General features: G+C 44.0%; 1 protein-coding gene across 4 annotated transcripts in view; it reads left to right on the forward strand.

The window, feature by feature from the left end:
• Positions 1 to 19,002, forward strand: part of Tanc1 (tetratricopeptide repeat, ankyrin repeat and coiled-coil containing 1) — a 233,173-nt gene that overhangs the window by 76,983 nt on the left and 137,188 nt on the right. For all 4 annotated transcript variants that reach the window (XM_029536846.1, XM_021192512.2, XM_029536845.1 and 1 more), the window contains one exon: positions 12,391 to 12,470. In XM_029536846.1, the coding sequence (XP_029392706.1) occupies positions 12,410 to 12,470 (61 nt within the window). In that variant the 5' untranslated portion in view covers positions 12,391 to 12,409. The remainder of the gene's footprint in view (positions 1 to 12,390; positions 12,471 to 19,002) is intronic.

The following is a 19,002-nucleotide window of genomic DNA, read 5'->3' on the forward strand; positions in this document are numbered from 1 at the left end:
CTGTGATTTACAGCGGGAATGTGAACAGGAAATCACTTCTTCTCAAACGTTGCTGCTGCGTCCACTGGTGAAAGTGGCCTGAACTTAGCCAGTCAGGGTTGTCAGGGAGCAACACCCCACCCCACCCCACCCCCGCTGAGCGAGAGGGGCCATGGCTCTCTCTCATTTGTCTACGGGCCTCTTCTGCGTTATTCAAGGGAGTTGATTGCCACTGTCAGCACTGGGGGTGGGGTGGGGGCGCTGGTGCGCTGGTTGGAGATCGGAGCTCTTCTGTGCCGGCAGGGAAAGAGCAAGAGCAGCGTTCAGAGATGACTTAAGGGGAGATGAGCTGAAGAAGGTTGGGAGTTGGATCTCCAGAGGAGACTTCGGTGGCCCGGGGCCCCATCCTCTACAGAGCTCTGTGGGAGGTGCTGAGACCTCATTCAAGACTCTATGGTTCCTCTTCCAAGCCCCGGGCCTTCTCTGCAGCTTTTGGTCTTGTGACCGCTGTGACATTGGCATTCACCAAGACCCCTGTGGCTGGATCTCCAACTGCTACAGCCTCATCTTCCTTTAAAGGCATCTTTTCTTCGGAGCGTCTACCTGTGCTCTCTTGAAGTCCCTACCTCCCACTTTCTCATTTGGCGAAGATTTGTGAAGGAAGCTTTCTTCAAGACAGTTCTGGGGTCAAGTTCCAGCTCTACCTTCACCAGTCCTGTGGGGTTTAAGCATCATTTGGAATAGTTACAGATCCAAACATTTTAAAATCCCTTTAAAACAGCCCGGGTTCCCTTTAACTTCCTTATCTGCTTGTTCTTACGGTATTTGTTTTCTGACCTGTGTGATATGATTTTTTTCCCCTCCTCGGTGGCTGACTCGCCTTAGTTCTCCATTCTCTCCCTGTGCAGCTTTGATTGCATGCGGCAGGTGCTGCTGTGGGGGCATGCCCACTTGATACTTAGCCCTGATGCTATGCTACTACTACTGCGGCTGAGCATCTAAAGCAGGAATGTGGTCCCCGGCCTGGTCTTCTGCCTATGCTGGGTGGCCAGAGCTCTTCGGCTGTCCTTTGGTCTCTTGTCTTCCTCTCCCCCACAGGGCCATTCTCGTCTCTTTCTCACTTTATTTCCTTACGGATAAATAGAGTGTTAAAGCTTCCGGACATGGTTGTCAGCATTGCTGTTTTTCTCCTCCATTCGAGGGTACTTGACTTTGTCTCTGAAGGTAGGTACGGGGTAGATACTTAGGGATATGTGTAACGGATCCTTCACTAAATGAGAAAGTTGGGAGCTGGGAACTTATAGAAGCCCTTAGGGATGTGAAAACATCACAATTGCAGTACAAGAGAAGAAGAGAAAGTTCTCTGTCATAGGGCCCTTCAGAATTACAATCCCCCGAATTCAGTAAGAACTGTCTATTTTTATGCTGAAGTCTGAAGATGAACTGCAGAGCCATGGATTGGACAGTAGGGATCGATCTACTGGAAACAGACTGAGGAGGAGCACTCAGGAGGGCTCTCTGTGTAGCATTCCTTTTTTCTAGCTCCAGATGGGCGGGACCCCCGGAACATATATTAATAGATGTTGAGACAAAGTTAGGCCATATAGTGGGAATATGGAATGCCAGACCTTACGGCTTGCCTCAGACCTTGGCTGCTTATTTCGGAATATTCATCATGTCCAACCCAGGCTACCTGAGCCCCAACATCAGCTCAGTATTCCTTCTGCTGCTGGGAAAATCTGATTGGAACCCCATTTCTGCAACTTGCTGACCTCAGAGACCTAGGGCCAGTTCTTCCATTGCTCAGGGTTTTTGCATTTTAAATGAGCATATTCAATTTACTAACTTCATAAAAAATGATAGTCTTTAATTTTTTAATTTTATTATTTATGTGTATATGTGTATGAGCATGTGGCTACCTACTGAAACCAAAAGAGAGTGTTGGGTCCCCTGGACCTGGAGTTACAGGCAATTGTGAGATGCCTGATGTGTGTGTTAGGGACCAAACCCAGGTCCTCTGCAAGAGTAGAAAGTGCTCTTAACCACTGAGCTATCTTTCTAGCCCCACAAGTGATGCTCTCTCTTTTTAAAACAAACAAACAACCAAACCAAACAAACAAACCTGAGAGTTACATCATGCTCCTTCAGAAGTGTTTGTTGATGATGAAATGAGAAAACTCGTGCGCTGCTTGGTTGGGAGAAGGTTCTGATAATGCAGGTTGTCTTAGCCTGCAGGGCAAGGCAGACCTGGGAATAAAATAAAGTTAAGGAAAGTATCTAAGAGAAGGAGAGTCTAGGATGGAGTTTGCGTTGTCTTGCTTTCTCTAATAGACTTTGCTATCTCTGTGGCAGGGAAAGTGGTAAGGCTGCTGTTGTGGGTAATAGCATCCTGCTGCCTGGGTGGGGGCAAGGTTTGCTTAGGGAAGACATCTCCCAAGATGCAAGCAGGGTTTTCTGCAGGACAGGAGCTCCACCTTTGTACTGGCCTTGTAGGAATGCAACCCTTGGCTGTTTCTAGAGCTGGACATGTCCTGGTTTGAGGAAGAATGCATTGATTTCAGACTTGGGCTTTTCTGTCATTGCCCTGATCTGTTTTGTGTGCATATTTGAAATACCAAAACAAAGCCTTCTTGCAGCCAGTGCTTTTAAGGGCTGATGGAGAACAGATCTGTTTTTCATGTATGAACCCAAGAACTCTGGCCATAAATTTGGCAATTAGTACCTGGTCCCAGAAGAATTTTTAAATAATGAGTCAAAACTGGGGAGAGACTTGCCAATCATTGTACTATCTGTTCTCTAATAACCTTAATTATTTGCTTGAAAACATTTGCCTCCTGTAACAGAACCTTGAGTGCTGTGGGGAATTTGCAGAGTTTTTTCTTTTTATCACTAAAAATATATCAGTGGAAATGGAATTTGCAGCCATTATTGGGGAAGGCATTGTTAAAAGCTGGAGTGAACAGATTCCTTCTCAGTTAATAGGAAAAGGCTCCTGTACACCAGAGGAAGTGGAATGTTCACCTTTACCTCCAAAAATGAAGTTTCCTTTGGCCATGGAATTTATCAGGATGAAACGCAAACTCTCTCTAAACAAAGCGAACGGAGTCATTTCCCAGCAACTTGGAATTCTAATACTGAGGAGGATGAGATATTATAAGGTTGAAGGTGATTGTGTTGTAATAGAGAGTGCATGTGTGTGTGCGCGCGTGAGCGTGTGTGTGTGTGTGCACGCGTGCACGCGTGCACAGGTGCAAGCACACAGGCTGATGCCACAGAAGAATCTTGGGTGTCCTGATCTATGGCTTTCTCTCTCATTCCTTTGAGAACAGGTCTCTCGCTGAAGCTGGGGCTCCCCTGGCAGCCCACAGGTTCCAGTGATCCCTGTCTCTGCCTCCTGAAGTGCTGTGGTTAAAGAAGTGTAGGATCACACCAGCTTCTTTATGTAGGGATGGGGGATTCGAACTCAGGTCCCCGTGCTTATGCATCAAGTGCTCTTAGCCACTGAACCATCTCGCCATCCCTAGCTTGGTTAAACATTTGAGTTTAAATTCATGCCTTGACACTTTAAAAAAATTCACATCATGACTATACATTTGCTTACCTTTTAATGACATACATTTGATATCTTTTTTTTTTAAAGGTGAATCTAAATTGTAGTCAAATAAGTAATGATAAAATTGGACATTCAGTTTGTAGAGTAAAGGTGAAGGCCTTTGTGTTAGAATACAGCTTACTTTGCATATTTTCCAACTGTGCAGGTTGAGGGGGAAAAAAAAACAACCAAAGCCATTTCTTTCTTGTCCAAAATCTTTTCTGGTTGCCATAATGCTTTTTGTGTGAAGTTCCTGAATCCCAGAGAAGTTCTCTTCCTTGCTCATAGCTGTGTCATTGGTCCCTCTGTTTGAGTGGAGGAGGCAACTCTGGAATTTTAAGTATTCATTCATCAAGAGTTGAGTTTTCCCAGCCTCCTTCTCGGTTGATGGAGATGGTGTTATTGCTTTCAGGACGCTTGTCATGGCGGGTTTCCCAAGAATTCCCAGACCACTAGCTGACCTCTTCTTGTGGTCTCTCTTCTGCTTTGAGGTCTCCTGTTTGCATTGTTCTCTATTTATTATCTTGTAGGTTGCTGCTGGCCATGGCTGCCTCTCCTTTCCTTTGATAAACACTGAATCTGGCTAATACATAGATAAGCTAAGGCCTCCTCAATGCAAGTCAGAACTGAATGGGCTTTAAAAACCCCAGTTACTAACATGAAGGATGTTTCTGATGTCTCCCTTCTCTGAAGTAAAATGGTTCCTAATACTCACACGCACCATGATTTGCTGTATTTTGTTTGTAAATAGTATTAATCTTGTTTCATTTTTTAAAATTTATTGTTTTACACTTTTTACCTGTTATATGAATGAATGTTTTGTCTGCCTGTATTTATGTGCACCACTTGCATACCTGTTGTTCACAAGTCTAGAAGAGGGTGTTAGATCCCCTACAACTGGAGTTCCAGCTAGCCAAGCCCAGGTCTTCTGCAAGAGCAACAAGTGCCCCCAACCACTCAGCCATCTCTTCAGCTGCACTTGATTTTGACAAAGGAAGGAGGGCTCTTCAGAGAGTTTTGCTTTGAGTGGATTAGGTGGGCTGGGAGATGCTTCTTGAGTTGTGACTGTGTACAGCATGAGAGAGTTTAGGTGTTGGGATAACTGGCTTGACATTCTTGGGTTAATGTGAGTGTGGACGTGAGGGATGTTAGGAAATGCACCATGCTCTTCGTAAGTATCTCATCGCTTGATGTCATCCAGGATTTCAGTGAATTTTGATGCATTCCTTGCGTTCGAGAGAATTGTGGAATGTTCTCTGTCCATTTTCAACTGCCGTAAATGTTGGCTAATTGCTTGATCTGAGAGGAAATAGCTCATGTGTTCATCTGAGCCTGGTTAAATCTGTCAACAAATACTGAGAACAGAGTGGGTGCAGAGCCTGTCTTTTGGCTTCTGATTGTATCTATTATAAAGTAAACACAGTCCCTGCCCTCTGCTCGGAGGTTGTCTCAATGCTGCATAAACAGCCTGTATGCCACTGCAGACACAAGCCCTTTCAAGCTAGTATTAGTCCATGACTTGAGGTGATTGACAACTGTGATGGATTTTACCTTTTGACAATTTCTCTTTGATTTCCTAGGATGTTCTGTGCTATATCAAGTGATAGTACACCATGCACTACAAAATTTCTGTGGTATGACACAAGGGGGTTGGGTATGTTCCCAAAGCCGATGCACTAGTGGGGAAATACCAAAAGGGAACCCTTTCATGATGAGTTTAGCCTGGGGAGGATTTGGGTGTATTTTGTTTTTTTTTTTTTCTTTTTTTGTAAGATTTATTTATTTTATGTATATGAACACACTGTAGCCATACAGATGGTTGTGAGTCGTCATATGGTTGCTAGGAATTGAACTCAGGACCTCTGCTTTCTCTGGCCCTGCTTGCCCGCTTGCCCTGGCCCAAAGATTTACTTATTTATTGTATGTAAGTACACTGTACCTGTCTTCAGACACACCAGAAGAAGGTGTCAGATCTTATTATGGATGGTTGTGAGCCATCATGTGGTTGCTGGGATTTGAACTCAGGACCTTCAGAAGGGCAGACAATGAGCCATCTCTCCAGCCCATGTTTGTTTCTTCTTATGTGTATTTGTCTGCATAGATGTTGTACATGTGTATGTGTGGTTGTGTATCTATGTTATTGGTTGTCACCGTCTATCTTGTTTGAGATAGATCTCTTATTTATTAACACAGACAACAGACTAGTGGGCCATGACCTTCCAGAGAGTCCAACTCCCATCATACTATAGAGTCTTAGTTAGGGTTTTATTGCTGTGAAGAGACACCATGACCAAGGCAACTCTTACAAAGGCAGATATTTAATTGGGGCTTTCTTACAGTTTCAGAGTTCAGTCCATTATGTCAGGAAGCACGGCAGCGTCCAGGAAGGCTAGAGGAGCTGAGAGTTTTACATCTTGATCTGAAGGCAAATAGGAGAAGACTGTCTTCCACGTGGCTAGGAGGAGGGTCTCAAAGGCACACTTCCAACAAGTGCCACTCCCCGGACCAAGCATATACAAACTACCACATTCTACTTCCTGGCCCCCATAGGTTTGTTCAAACACATGAGTCTATGGGGGCCATACCTAAACATAGCATAATGCAAACTACATTTAGTCCAACTCCAACATTCTCTGTAGTTTATACCAGTCTCAAAAATGTTAAAAGTCCAAAGTTCAGAGTCTCTTCTGAGGTTCATTCAGTCACTCAACTGTAATCCCCTATAAAGCCAGAATCAAAAAGCAGATCCCAAACCTCAGATATCACAAGCTATTTATTACCCTCCAAAATGTCATAGTGAAGAATACAGGACCAAACGAGACCCAAAGCCAGCTGCACAAACTCCAAGCTCTGCATCTCCATGTCTGATGTCTTCAGATATCCAGATCTTTTCATCCTGGTATTGCAGATATATGCTGCTTGTCTGGTTTCCTGGATTTCTGTGGTTTCTGAGGACTCAAACTCAAATCTTTATGCTTATATAGCAAGTGCATTATCTACTGTGCCATCCCACCAGCCCCCAGGATGTTCAAAAGATGAATCTGTAGTGCCCGGGAAACTCAGATATCAAGTGATCGTAGCTGTAGTGGCTAGTTTTGTGTCAACTTGACACAGCTGGAGTTATCACAGAGAAAGGAGCTTCAGTTGGGAAAATGCCTCCAGGAGATCCAGCTGTAAGGCATTTTCTCAATTAGTGATCAAGAGGGGAGGTTCCCTTATGGGTGGTGCCATCTCTGGGCTGGTAGTCTTGGGTTCTATAAGAGAGCAGGCTGAGCAAGCCAGGGGAAGCAAGCCAGTAAAGAACACCCCTTCATGGCCTCTGCATCAGCTCCTGCTTCCTGACCTGCTTGAGTTCTGGTCCTGACTTCCTTTGGTGATAAACAGGAATGTGGAAGTGTAAGCTGAATAAACCCTTTCCTCCCCAACTGCTTCTTGGTCATGTTTGTGCAGGAATAGAAACCCTAAGACAAATTGGTACCAGAAGTAGGATATTCCTGTGACAACCTGGCCATGTTTTGGGGAGGACTGTGGAAGGACTTTGGAACTTTGGGCCAGAAGATCCATTTGGTGTTAAGAGCTCTGTGAGATGTTGCTTAGGAGGAAGATGATGTTTGAGAACAGTGCAGAAGATGGAGGCCTGGCTTGTGAAATTTCAGAGGGAAAATTAAAGACTCTTTTCAGGGCCATTGTTACTTTGTGAAGATTCTGTGGCTCTGGTTAGCTGGGGCTGAAGAATCAGCTGTGATTAACAAGATACCAGAACCACTAAAGCAAACCTTTGCATTACTGGGACTACTGATGCTGGTTAGCTGGAGCTAAGAAATTAGCGGTGATTAAGAAGAGACCAGCATCATTGAGGTGACATCTTCTGGGAAGTGTTTTCTGAGAGCACAGAGGCCGTGTTCCAGAGATAGCCAAGGTTGTACCTTGTGCTGTGGCTNGACTTGGTAATGTGTAAGAGTTACTCAGGTGGTACTGGTTTTGAAGGCATGAAGGGGTCATGCAGAGCAGCTGAGGCTTGGCACTGTGAGATGCCATGGAAGGCCATTGGTGAAGGTGCAGCCTCAGGTGCAATTGATGGCCCAGGACTGAAGGAGAGACAGCAGCATTTTGGAGATGCCAGTATCATGAGATGACCACCAAGTACAGCAGCAGCTAGAGCCTAGAAGACAAGCTGTGTGTTACAAAGGACAGGGCTGGAGAAGTGACCCAAGCCCTTGGAGAAGCCCAGAAGATCATGAGTTGGATCCCAGACATTGGATGGTTGGAGATTGATTTTTGATTTTGATTGTGACTATGCCCTGATATTTTTTCCTCTTGAAGGAAGTTTTTTTAGTGAAGCCCACAGTTAAGAGACTTTGAATTTTAAAGGGATCGAACTTTTAATATGGAAAGACTGTGGGACTTTTAAAGTTACTTAGATCTTGGGGATGAATAAGAAGTAAGGGTTGAGGCTTACTAGTGATGTGTTTGTGTGTCAAGTTGACAATGGGACAATTGTAGTGGCTAGTTTTGTATCAACTTAACATAGCTGGAGTTATCACAGAGAAAGGAGCTTCAGTTGGGAAAATGCCTCCAGGAGATCCAGGTGTAAGGCATCTTCTCAATTAGTGATCAAGTCCAGAGGTCCCCTTATGGGTGGTGCCATCTCTGGGCTGGTAGTTTTGGGTTCTATTAGAGGCTGAGCAAGCCAGGGGAAGCAAGCCAGTAAAGAACATCTCTCCATGGCTTCTGCATCAGCTCCTGCTTCCTGACCTGCTTGAGTTCCAGTCCTGACTTCCTTTGGTGGTGAACAGCAGTGTGGAAGTGTAAGCTGAATAAACCCTTTCCTCCCCAACTTGGTTCTTGGTCATGATGTTTTGTCCAGTAATGACTGACTAAGACACTATCTATCTTTTCTGAGGTGCTAGGGATGGAATCCAGAGCCTTGATCATGTCGGGCCAGTATTCTACCACTGTGCTACATTCCAGATCAAAAGTGTCTGAGTTAGTTGTAGAGATGATTTCTGTCCTCTGAAATCTCTCTGTGTCTCTGTCCCCAGGGTCTCACTGTGCAGTCTAGGTGGGTCTCAAACTTCTAGTTCTCTTGCTTCCTTCAGGCTTCCAGCTGGACAACCTTAGAGTTGTGATCTGCCAAGCACATCTTTGAAATATGTCACCATCTCCTTCCTCTTCATTTGAGACAAGATCTTACTCTTTAGCGTAGGATGGTCTCAGACTCATGGTGATCCTTCTACCTCAGCCTTGCAAGTCCTGAGATGACAGGTGTGCACTTCAAAACGAGGTTCTTCCCCCCCACCCCCACTGCCCACTAGGGTTTCTCTGTGTAGCCCTGGCTGTCCTGGAGCTCACTCTGTAGACTCAGGGCTCTTGGATCTACCTATCCTTTGCCTCCCAAGTGCTGATATCAAAAGAACCTAACCATAAATTTGCTTCACGTTCTGTCGTGGGAGCTCCAGTTGGACAAGGCAGAAATTGAGGGTTGCTATTTGTCCAGCTGCACCCGTTCCTTTGGTGTCTAGGATGATATCTGCACTTAAAATGGACATGGCTTTTGCTTTGCTTTAGAACACTGGTTCCTATGTCTTCTTGCAGAGTGCGTGGCTGTGCCAGAATAACTTGAGAGCTTCTGTCGGTTTCTTTGCAGTGTGCAGGACTTTCGTCAGTTGGGTTTGAAGTTCTGTGTCTGGAGGCATGTTCTACAACATATGTATTTGGTTCTTGTTCATGACAAGTCAGTGCTCATGGTGTCTGAGGGAAGTGGCAGTGGATGCCTACTGGGAAGGACCTGCGTGATGAACAGAGGGCGCATTCTCAGAGCACCTGCCTTTTGGTACCTTTGCCATCCAAGAATTTCTCCCAACTTACCTTGATCTTCTCACTGGAGTCAAGAAACTCCCTGTTGTATAAAATGGAGGGACTTGGCAAAGTGACATCCATGAAAACAAAGCTCATGAGAGCTTTTGTTTCCATCCAGAGCACCTACTTACTAATTTATGCCCAGAATCATGCCTGCCAGCTTGTCAGACCATCGTGTGATTGGACCAGTACGCTTTGCTCACTGACGGTGGGCAAAGAAAGAAGCCACGTTAGGCGGTGCTTCCTGATGAGAGTGGTAGTGGCAGGATACTTATTTTGTTCTCCCATATCATCTATTTCTCGGAGACATTGTCTGAACAGCTTTTATCACTGGGTTTGAACTTTTCCCCCAAGTCAGCTGTTCATGAGAGAGTGGGAACCTGGAAGAGAAACTTACAGTAGATATTTGATAGCCTCTTATACCTAACAGCGCTGACACAGAAGATGTGACTGTCCCAAAGAACAGCTGAGCTCCAGACACAGGCCAGCAGGATGTCTGGGACAAGGTGCCAGAACTCAATGTCACCTAGACCTTGCTCTGTAGCATGGTAGTTCTGCAAATCAAGAATGACCTGGTGGTCAAAGGGCAGCTTTGTAGACACGGTGAGGCCTGAGCTGGCCTCTTCAAGAGCCACCACAGCGTATATGGGGGTCTAGGACCAGCTCGTGGCTGGCGTTGTTTTGTTTTCCAATACAGCATTTCTCTGTGTAGCCCTGGCTGTCCTAAATTCACTCTGTAGACCACAGACTGAGGTGCTTGTACCTCCTGTGTTAATCCTTCTACTTGCCTGGAAACCCAACTCTACAATTTGGGTCAAACTTGAAGCAAGCATTTATTAAGTTTTAAATACTGACCAAGAGATGGACTTTGGTCAGGCCCATTCCCCAGGCTTTTCTACCTGCGAATAGACTCAAACCATGTGTTGTTGTAGGGGCTTCTGAGGACAAATCTGTAGGTCACCATGTTTTCCCACGAGGCGTTATTTCCCAAGAACTACAATTCCCAGCATTCCAGGAAGCTAACCTAGTTCCTGGGCAGGTTGAATTTGCAGGTTAATTTTGGGCATTACACCTGCGTGTTGGACCAACCATGAGCCACCATGCGTGTTTTCTTTTTTAAAGTGTGTGGTCTTCACTGAAGAATGACTCTCCACGGTTGATTTAAGGGAGATCTGTGTACCTGTTAGGCATCTGTTTGTTTTATTTTTTGCTTTCCCCTTCTTTACATTCAGACAAACAAACAAAAAGTCCTTAGGAAAAAATCTTGCTGGGTAATCCTAGCTGACCTGAGACTGTTGACTCTCCTGCCTCAGCTTCCTAACTACTACCATTACATGTGTGTGCCACCATGTCTGGCCTTTGTGACCTTTTAAAAATACCATATCCCTTTACTTTTTTAGAAAGCATGGCTGTCAGGAGAAACTTGTGGTTCCAGGGGGCCCAGTCTGGAAAGATTCTATGCAGATTCGAGAAGCATTTCAAAGGCAGAATTGGGCCAGAGCCACAAACCCTTTGTGTGTAAAGGCTTGTTTGTAAAAAAGATTTAACTCTAATAACCACTTTGGCTTTCTAGATCTTATCCTCCTAATATCTTTCAGTGTTTGTTTGCCGACGCTTTCATTGATCTGAGAGGAGAGGCTTGTCAGCCTCTGAAGCCTGAAGCCTACTGAGGATGCTCAGCGGGCTGCGAGGGGGGCGGAGCAGCTGGAACCCTGCGCATTTAGGAATCAGCCCCTGCTGCTAGTTAGTTAGCTGAGTGACCCGTGGGTGGAGTCAAGTCTCCCAGGGTCTCTTTCTTCGTTGATAAAACAAAGGCTTGGAAAAATAAATACGGGCTTGGACCACATGATAAGAAAGGTCATTCTGTTTGCTGATGTTGTAGCTCTGTGATGGCAGCACAGTGAAACTCCTTATCCTTCTCTAAGGGCCCCACAAAGCTACTTCACTCTGAGCATTGAGATGTGGCTTGTCACACTGAGGCCACCTGCCGCTTTCAAGTGAGGGAGGCCAGTGTGGGATTCCTCTCCTGGTAGAAGTTTCTCTCCCCCCCCTTATGCCCCCCCCCCCTTGTTGGTGTTGGAGCTGCGTGAATGCTTCCTGCCTTCTCCCTGGCTCATCAGCTCCAGGAGGAAACAATAGTTGCATTGTCTCTTGTTGTAGAGGTTTCCAGTTTCATCTTAATCCGGGGCCATTGTGTTGTTTTAACAAACTCGGTACCACCCCTATGCAAAATGCAGTTGGTTAGGGGTTTTTCTTTTGTTTTGTTTTGTTTTTTGTTTTTTTAAAAGGACTCAGCAGCAATCCACAGCCCATTCCCCTCATCTCCTTCCCAAAGTCATAACTATATATAGTAAAAATGCACGGGAGTATGCACTGTTTAATTGGGCCACCTGGCATCAGGGTTAAAATGTGCTCCATCTGTATTTAGTTTGCAGATGTTTGTGAGGTATGTTCCAAATCAGTAACCTTACAAAAAGGGTTTTGTGGTTTATAATTAGTGGCACCTGTAAAACATTTCTTCTAACCACGTAGCTTCTTTCTTATTAATCTTTGAGATTTCATGGTTTCTTTTAGTTGTTGTTGTTGTTGTGTGTGTGTGTGAATCAGGGCTGGCAAAGTATATCACCATGCCAAAGGTCTTACTACCAGTGCTGGACCCAGGTTGAGCCTCGTAACCCTAATTAGATGTGGAATGCTGGGAACGCACTGCGTGTGGCTGTTGTCAGTTTTATAACATGACAGTGAACATCTGATGTCTTCACTGAACGTTATAAAGCATTCCTTGTGTCTCTCCTACTGTTCCCTGCCACATGTCTATTCATAGGAAGGTAACATAGATCTAAGGTGCTTCAGGTTATCCTAAGGGATCTTTTCTGAGCCTGGATTACACATGCGGTCATCATGCAAACGACATTCCCCGTTTTTTTCCCTACATTTGACTCTTTTCCTTTTCTCCTTAGAGTCAAAAGAGTGTTGAAAATGCTGAAGGCTGTGCTGAAGAAGAGCCGAGAGGGAGGAAAGGGAAGCAAGAAGGAAGCAGGTACGTGCACCGAGCAAGTATTACGGTGGGCAGCGCACTGAGCAGGTATTACAGTGGGCAGTGCAGGGCACCCGGATCCCACCTCAGGCTGGGTTGGTGCAGACAGGTTCAGCGCGAACAGCATGCTGGAAGCCATGAGGAATCTGTATTCTGAGTGGTGTGTGTGTTGTGTTGTGGTTTTTTTTTCTAATATTTACTTTTACTTCATGTTCATATGTTTTTGTCTGTATGAGGGTGTCAGATATTCTGGAACTGCAGTTACAGACATTTGTAAGCAACCATGTGGGTGCTGGGAATTGAACCTGGGTCCTCTGGAGGAGCAGCTGGTACTCTTAAGCTCTGAGAGGGATCTCTTCAGCCGACCCCGACCCCTTTAATTTTTTTTTTAAAATCTTTTTTTTAAAAAATGAGAAACAGTGTTGGAAATTAAGTTAGAATTTTGCACCAAAGATGAACAGTTCTTGATTTTAACAAGTCATTCTGATCCGGAAGTAAAGTTAAAGACATTGAAGAATGGCAGTTGTGTTTAGGAATTTGGTTTCTAGAAAGCCCTTTCCCTTGTCCCACATGGAGTTGAGTTTTATGCTTGACCAACTGTTGCCTGACGGGTTCTTGTGTTTTTGAGTATCAGATTTTATTCCTAACAGGTGTAGACCCGCTTCACGCCAGACTGCTCGCTCAGTGTGAGGAGAGCCACTTAATTTGGCTTCAGTTTCTCTGCTGCCCGCCCGCAGCATTCTGGTGCATAGTTGGCCATCGTGACCCTAGTCGCACCGCATTCCATGGTCCCCTCCTCTGAGGTTGTTCCATCAGTCAGTCTTACATTCTAGTTTCCTCAGAGAGTCTGTGCACCGTGTGCTTATATCCACTGTTAAAGTGTTAACCTTTAGGAACTGCTCTGCAACCCACTCTTTAAGCTCAGGTTAAATCTGCTCTTGCTGGCAAATGGCTCCTTTTTAAATTACTTAATGTCAAATAATGTTTCAGGTTTCCATTCAACTGTAGGTAAGTACACACAGTACTGACCTCTGAATATTATGACTGTGTGGTACTGAGATAAAATTTCTCATTATTAATTATTCCTTAAACCAGGCCTGCAAAGTGGCAGGCTTACCTCAGACGTGAAGCCTCTGGTAGTGTAAGGTTGCTATTAGGATTCCATTTTACACTTCTCATTAATGCCTCGGCAAACAGATAGAAAGAATAGAAGAAAGCAGGTTCTAATGATATAAACAGAAGGCGGTGTAGTTAGCTCATAACCTTAGAGAACCAACCCCTAGCTTTGAATAATTAACTAGAATTGTTACTATGGTGAAATTTTAGTTCGCATAAGTTCTTTCCAGGGGCACTTTCATTCTCTGCTGGGTCAGGGCCAAAATGTCTATCTCATTATTTTTTTTTTTGAAAGCAGTTTTGGCTCATCTGATACTAATTCTAGAGACTTTCTCGTTGCCTTCGAAGCCTTTGGAATTTTTAGCATGAACTCAGCTGACTGTTGGGGTGGAGCAGCCAAGCCAACAGGTACCCCTCCCTCCCAGGACCAGGGTCTTCAAGCCAAATCCCCTATAGAATAACAACATCTCTCAGCAAAGACCCTCCTCTTTCACGGTGCCGGGATCATGGGAAATAGCAGTTTAAATGATGCTTCGCACCTGTGCAGGCAGGCCAGGCAGTGAGCACACTTGGCCTTTGAAAGGTTTCCAGTTTCAAAACCTGGGACTAGGGGTTTAGGCCTCTCTTTGGCCTTCTAAGAGTAACTCCTGCTTTGTCTAAGCTCTGCCTTTATAATAGGCTCCACACTCCCGGGATTTCACGAGAACATTTTGGGTAAAGCATCTGTACGGTGTGGGCCCTTTTCTTTTCACTACAACCTGGGTGTCTTGTGTTGGGAAGAGAGCAGAGAATTTTACATCCAGATGAACTTATATGAGAAGAGTTGGGTAAATACTTGGAATCTTGCAACTTCTTAGGTTGAGTTCTGTGCCAACTGTCCTGGCTAAGCCTCTCTGTAAGTTAAAGGTAGCCAGTTTGAGACACTCGAGAGACTGGGTAACAACTTCTCCTTCGGTATGGAAAGGGTTTGCAACACTTTTCCCAGTTAAAGGCAATCTATATTGCAAAGACAGAAGGAAATGCTCATGTACATTAGCTCATAGTCATACAATTTAGTCTTTTCTAGAATTTTCTCTGATAGGTTTGTTTTGTTTTGAGTTTATGCTGAGCATAGTTTGAGAATTTGGAAACAGCTGGGGCTGGAGAGATGGCTCAGCGGGTAAAAGCACTGACTGCTCCTCCAGAGGTCCTGAGTTCAGTTCCCAGCAACCACATGGTGGCTCACAACCATCTGTAATGGGATCTGAGGCCCTCTTCTGGTGTGTCTGAAGATAGCAACAGTGTATTCATATACATGAAATAAATCTTTTAAAAAAATTTTTGGAAACAGAGCAACTGAATTAGGAGAATGCCTCAAAAGAAACTAATGTTTTTCAGAAATTTGGAAAGAAGAGTTTTTTAATTTGTTTGTTTCATTTTGGGGGGTTGTTTCTGAGGCGGTTTTCTCCTTGCATCCCAGCCTGACCTTGAGTTTAGGCTCTTCTGCCTCCGCCTCCCAATTGCTGGGATTATAGTCCTGTGCCACCACATCTGCCTAAATAGCAGTGGTTGTTCCTCACACCCACAACCGAGGATTCAGCCTAGGGCTATCTACAACTGGTGAGCATCCTGCCGCTGAGCTGTATCCCCAGCCCTGTCCCAGAAGTATTGAAGAGCTTTGCTTCCAATTTCTGTCCCTAAAAGAACAAATGTATCTACTTCAAATTGCTTGTGGGAAACGTTAGCAAGGGATGAAACGCAAGTTATATGCCTGTCATAGTCTGGAAGGTTGGATCCCTTTTGGGTAAACTCTTTTTTTTTTTTTTTTTTTAAAAGATTTATTTATTTATTATATGTAAGTACACTGTAGCCATCTTCAGACACTCCAGAAGAGGGCATCAGATCTTGTTACGGATGGTTATGAGCCACCATGTGGTTGCTGGGATTTGAACTCCGGACCTTTGGAAGAGCAGTCGGGTGCTCTTACCCACTGAGCCATCTCACCAGCCCTTGGGTAAACTCTTAACATTAGCAAAATACTTTTGAAAAATGATTACACATTTTTATCTATGCTTATAAGATGGGTAAAAAGTGAGTTTCTAGAATATAGAGAGGCACATTGGGAAATGAAATTTCAAAAACTTGGAAGTGTTTTTTTTGGGGGGGGTAAGGTGGGGTTCTCTTACCTTGTAGAGGTTCTTTCAGTAAAATTCGAGCCACATCTATCTCTTGGCCTTGAACTAGGTCTATCGGGGCAAAAATAAGAGCTGGCAAGATGACTCAGCTGGTGAAGTTCTTGCTACCAAGCCTGAAGAATGACTTGCATTTGATCCCTAAGACACACATTCTGGAAAGAGAGAATTAACTTCTGAAGTCTGTCCTCTCCTCTCCAGATGTGTGGATCCCTGTGGACATGCACATGTGTATGCCCTCTCATTCTTTTTTTTTTTTTTTTTTTTCAAGACAGGGTTTCTCTGTATAGCCCTGGCTGTCCTGGAACTCACTCTGTAGACCAGACTGGCCTTGAACTCAGAAATCTGCCTGCCTCTGTCTCCCAAGTGCTGGGATTAAAGGCATGAGCCACCACCGCCCTGCTGTGCCCTCTCATTCTTAAACACGTGTGCACATGGACATGCACACATATATCTCATAGAAATGTAACTTTAAGAGTCAGTATTTAGCCACAGTAGAAGGGTATGTTAGACTAACCTTTTGGTTGTTTGTTTACATGCTAGAGTCTTGATTTAAAATAAGCACACGAGGTGCCATCTTTATCTCAAAGCTCTTCAGAGAAGTTTGCCACCTGCTACCATGTTTCTTGATTTCATTTGACCTATCTTACCATGTGATTTTCATGAGACTTTATTGAACTGTTAATTAAAATGAGGTAACTGCTGTATTCTTTAGTCAGGAGTATCTGATGCTAGATATGAACCTAATAAAAGTATAGCGTGAACATTCAACCATCAGGACACGTCAGCATGTCAGCCTCTTTTCGGTAGAGAAAAGGAATAACGTTCCATGTTGTAGCTGCAAAAATCTTTAATACGATGTGCAAGCTTTATATCAAAATAAATGATAAAGCTTTATTGAAGGACTCAAGACTTGACTGAATAAAAAGAAATATCATATTGCTAAGTTGGGTATACACATGCATATTTATTATTTTAAGCAAGCTAGTTCTCTAAAATTATCTGTATAGTTACATAATCCCTTGTGAAATCCCACCTTCGTTATTGATTCTTATAGTACTGGGGAACAAGCCCTAGGGCCTGAAATATGTCTCAGTCACTGATCTAAACCTGTGCTCACCACAGCTTTTTGGCTTTGAGGATTTTTTTTTTTTTTAAGTTCCTGAAAGGGGTATTTTTAGGTTGCAGGAAGGTACAGTAGCTTCCCCCATACGTGCATGGTTTCTCCTATTACCAGCAACCATATCAAAGTGCTTCGTTTGACATACTTGGTTGTCACACTGACAATCACAGTAATGCAAAGACAGTTTACATTAGGGCTCATTCATTGATGACTACATCCCGTGGTTCAGAGAAATATATTGTAGTATCATATAGAACACCTTGACTTCCGTAAACATCCTGTGTTTCTTTTTTCTAACACCGTATAAAATAGATATAAACATTCATCTGGGATTAAGTAGGGAGAGTTGGAAACTGGCAAGTGCTTGTAAACCGGCCCACCCTGGCTCACATACGTAGGTTCTAGCCACAATGGAGCTGGAAGAGTGTATGTGAGTTTCTCAGTGTCTATGGGGCAGGGTGGGTTTTGGTTCCCACCAGGATGGACACAATTGATTCTTAAGTCAGAATCATTGGGAAGGTCCCCTGCCCCTCCAAACTGATAAGTGTAGATGCTTAGTGCTGTTCATGACAATGACCAGCACTTCAGGGCAAGCAGGTGGCTCAGATCAGTTTTTGTTGTTTTCCTTCTTGCTGTCAAGAAATGAAACATACTTTTATCTGATATCTAATATAATTAACATTCCCAGCGGATAATGTGGGGTTTTTTTTGTTTTTTGTTTTTTTGTTTTCTTTTGTTTGTTTAACATAGATTTTGGCCTCCTTATAGAAGTATTAGACACGATCTGTTGACTTCCACAGGAGGGGACCGGGCATTCTCCCTGCCTATGTTCCTTCCCTGGGCACTTTGTCAATCTTGAATGCATGGAGTCATGCCATTCCTAGCTTTCCTGGTTATCAGTGCCCGTGTGAAGTGTGTCCAAGCAGAGACGGAAGAGCAAAGATCAGTGGACTTCTACTTGTAGTATTCAGTGTGCGTGTGCGTGTGCGTGCGTGTGTGTGTGTGTGTGTGTGTGTGTGTGTGTAAGGAAGTGGGCTTACTTTGGAGCAATTTATTAAGAAGCTTTGGTCTTCACCTTTCCCATCAGTAAGACCCAAGTGGTTGGCACTTGTAATGGTGTTAATTAAGGCAGAGGGTAGTTTCTAAGCCTGTGTGTGTACTGAATTAAATTTTTTGTTTTGCATTTGTTTTTTCACTTTGAATTCGAAGCAAAAGCAAGCTGTTATCCTCTTTAAAGTCTAAAAGCTATTGGGGTGATTGTTAAATGTGGTATTTTAAGCCATTCCAGGCTATGTCCTGGCTTTCAGTGGTACCTTAAAAAAAAAAAAAGCCTCAATATAAACGATGCTTTGTTTTATCCAGAAAATATGAAGCTGCTTTTGATTAGTCGGTGCTCCATTGCCCGCTTTCGGCGGCTGTGGACCATTATTTAGGAATTTGGTGCAGAGACTGTATTGTTGAGATGTGCTATTTGGTATCTTCTGTTAAGAGACTACAAAAATATTCCTCAAGCAACACAATAGCACACCAATTCCTTCTAAAGGTAATGCGGTTCTCTTTATCAGGACATTAGGATTTTTGTTCAAAATATCAGTGTCTAATTTACAAATAGGATGGAGCTGGGATGTAGCCTGTTGCTCAGGGCTTGCTAGGTTCCAGCCTCAGTGGTTTTCTTTGTTGTCTTCAGACACACACACAGTCTACAAAGAAACAAAAACTAGACACTCAGTTAGAGACCACCGACACTCGGGCACAGCTTCCTTGCAGAGATAATGTCAGGTTTAAATTCGAAGTTCTTTCTACCTCACTTGCTACTTAGTTTCTGCTAGATAGTCATTACATCTGTTCTTTCTGGAGGAAACCCGCAGCTTAAAGAGCAGAAGAGATTCAGATCAGACTGCCCTGAAACTTGTTAGGTAGCTCAGCTCGAGATCTTCCTGTCTCTGCCCCCCCAACACTAGGATTCTAGATGTGGGCTACTGTGTTGGCTAGTTTTATGTCAACTTGACATAAGTTAGAGTCATTTGGAAAGAGGGAACCTCCATTGAGAGAATGCCCCCCTGACTCCCATATTGGCCTATAGGCAAGTCTGTGATTTTTTTTTCTTGATTGATGATTGGTGAGG

Source organism: Mus pahari, chromosome 3 (genome assembly GCF_900095145.1).
Source record: "Mus pahari chromosome 3, PAHARI_EIJ_v1.1, whole genome shotgun sequence".
In the NCBI taxonomy this organism is placed as follows: Eukaryota; Metazoa; Chordata; class Mammalia; order Rodentia; family Muridae; genus Mus; species Mus pahari.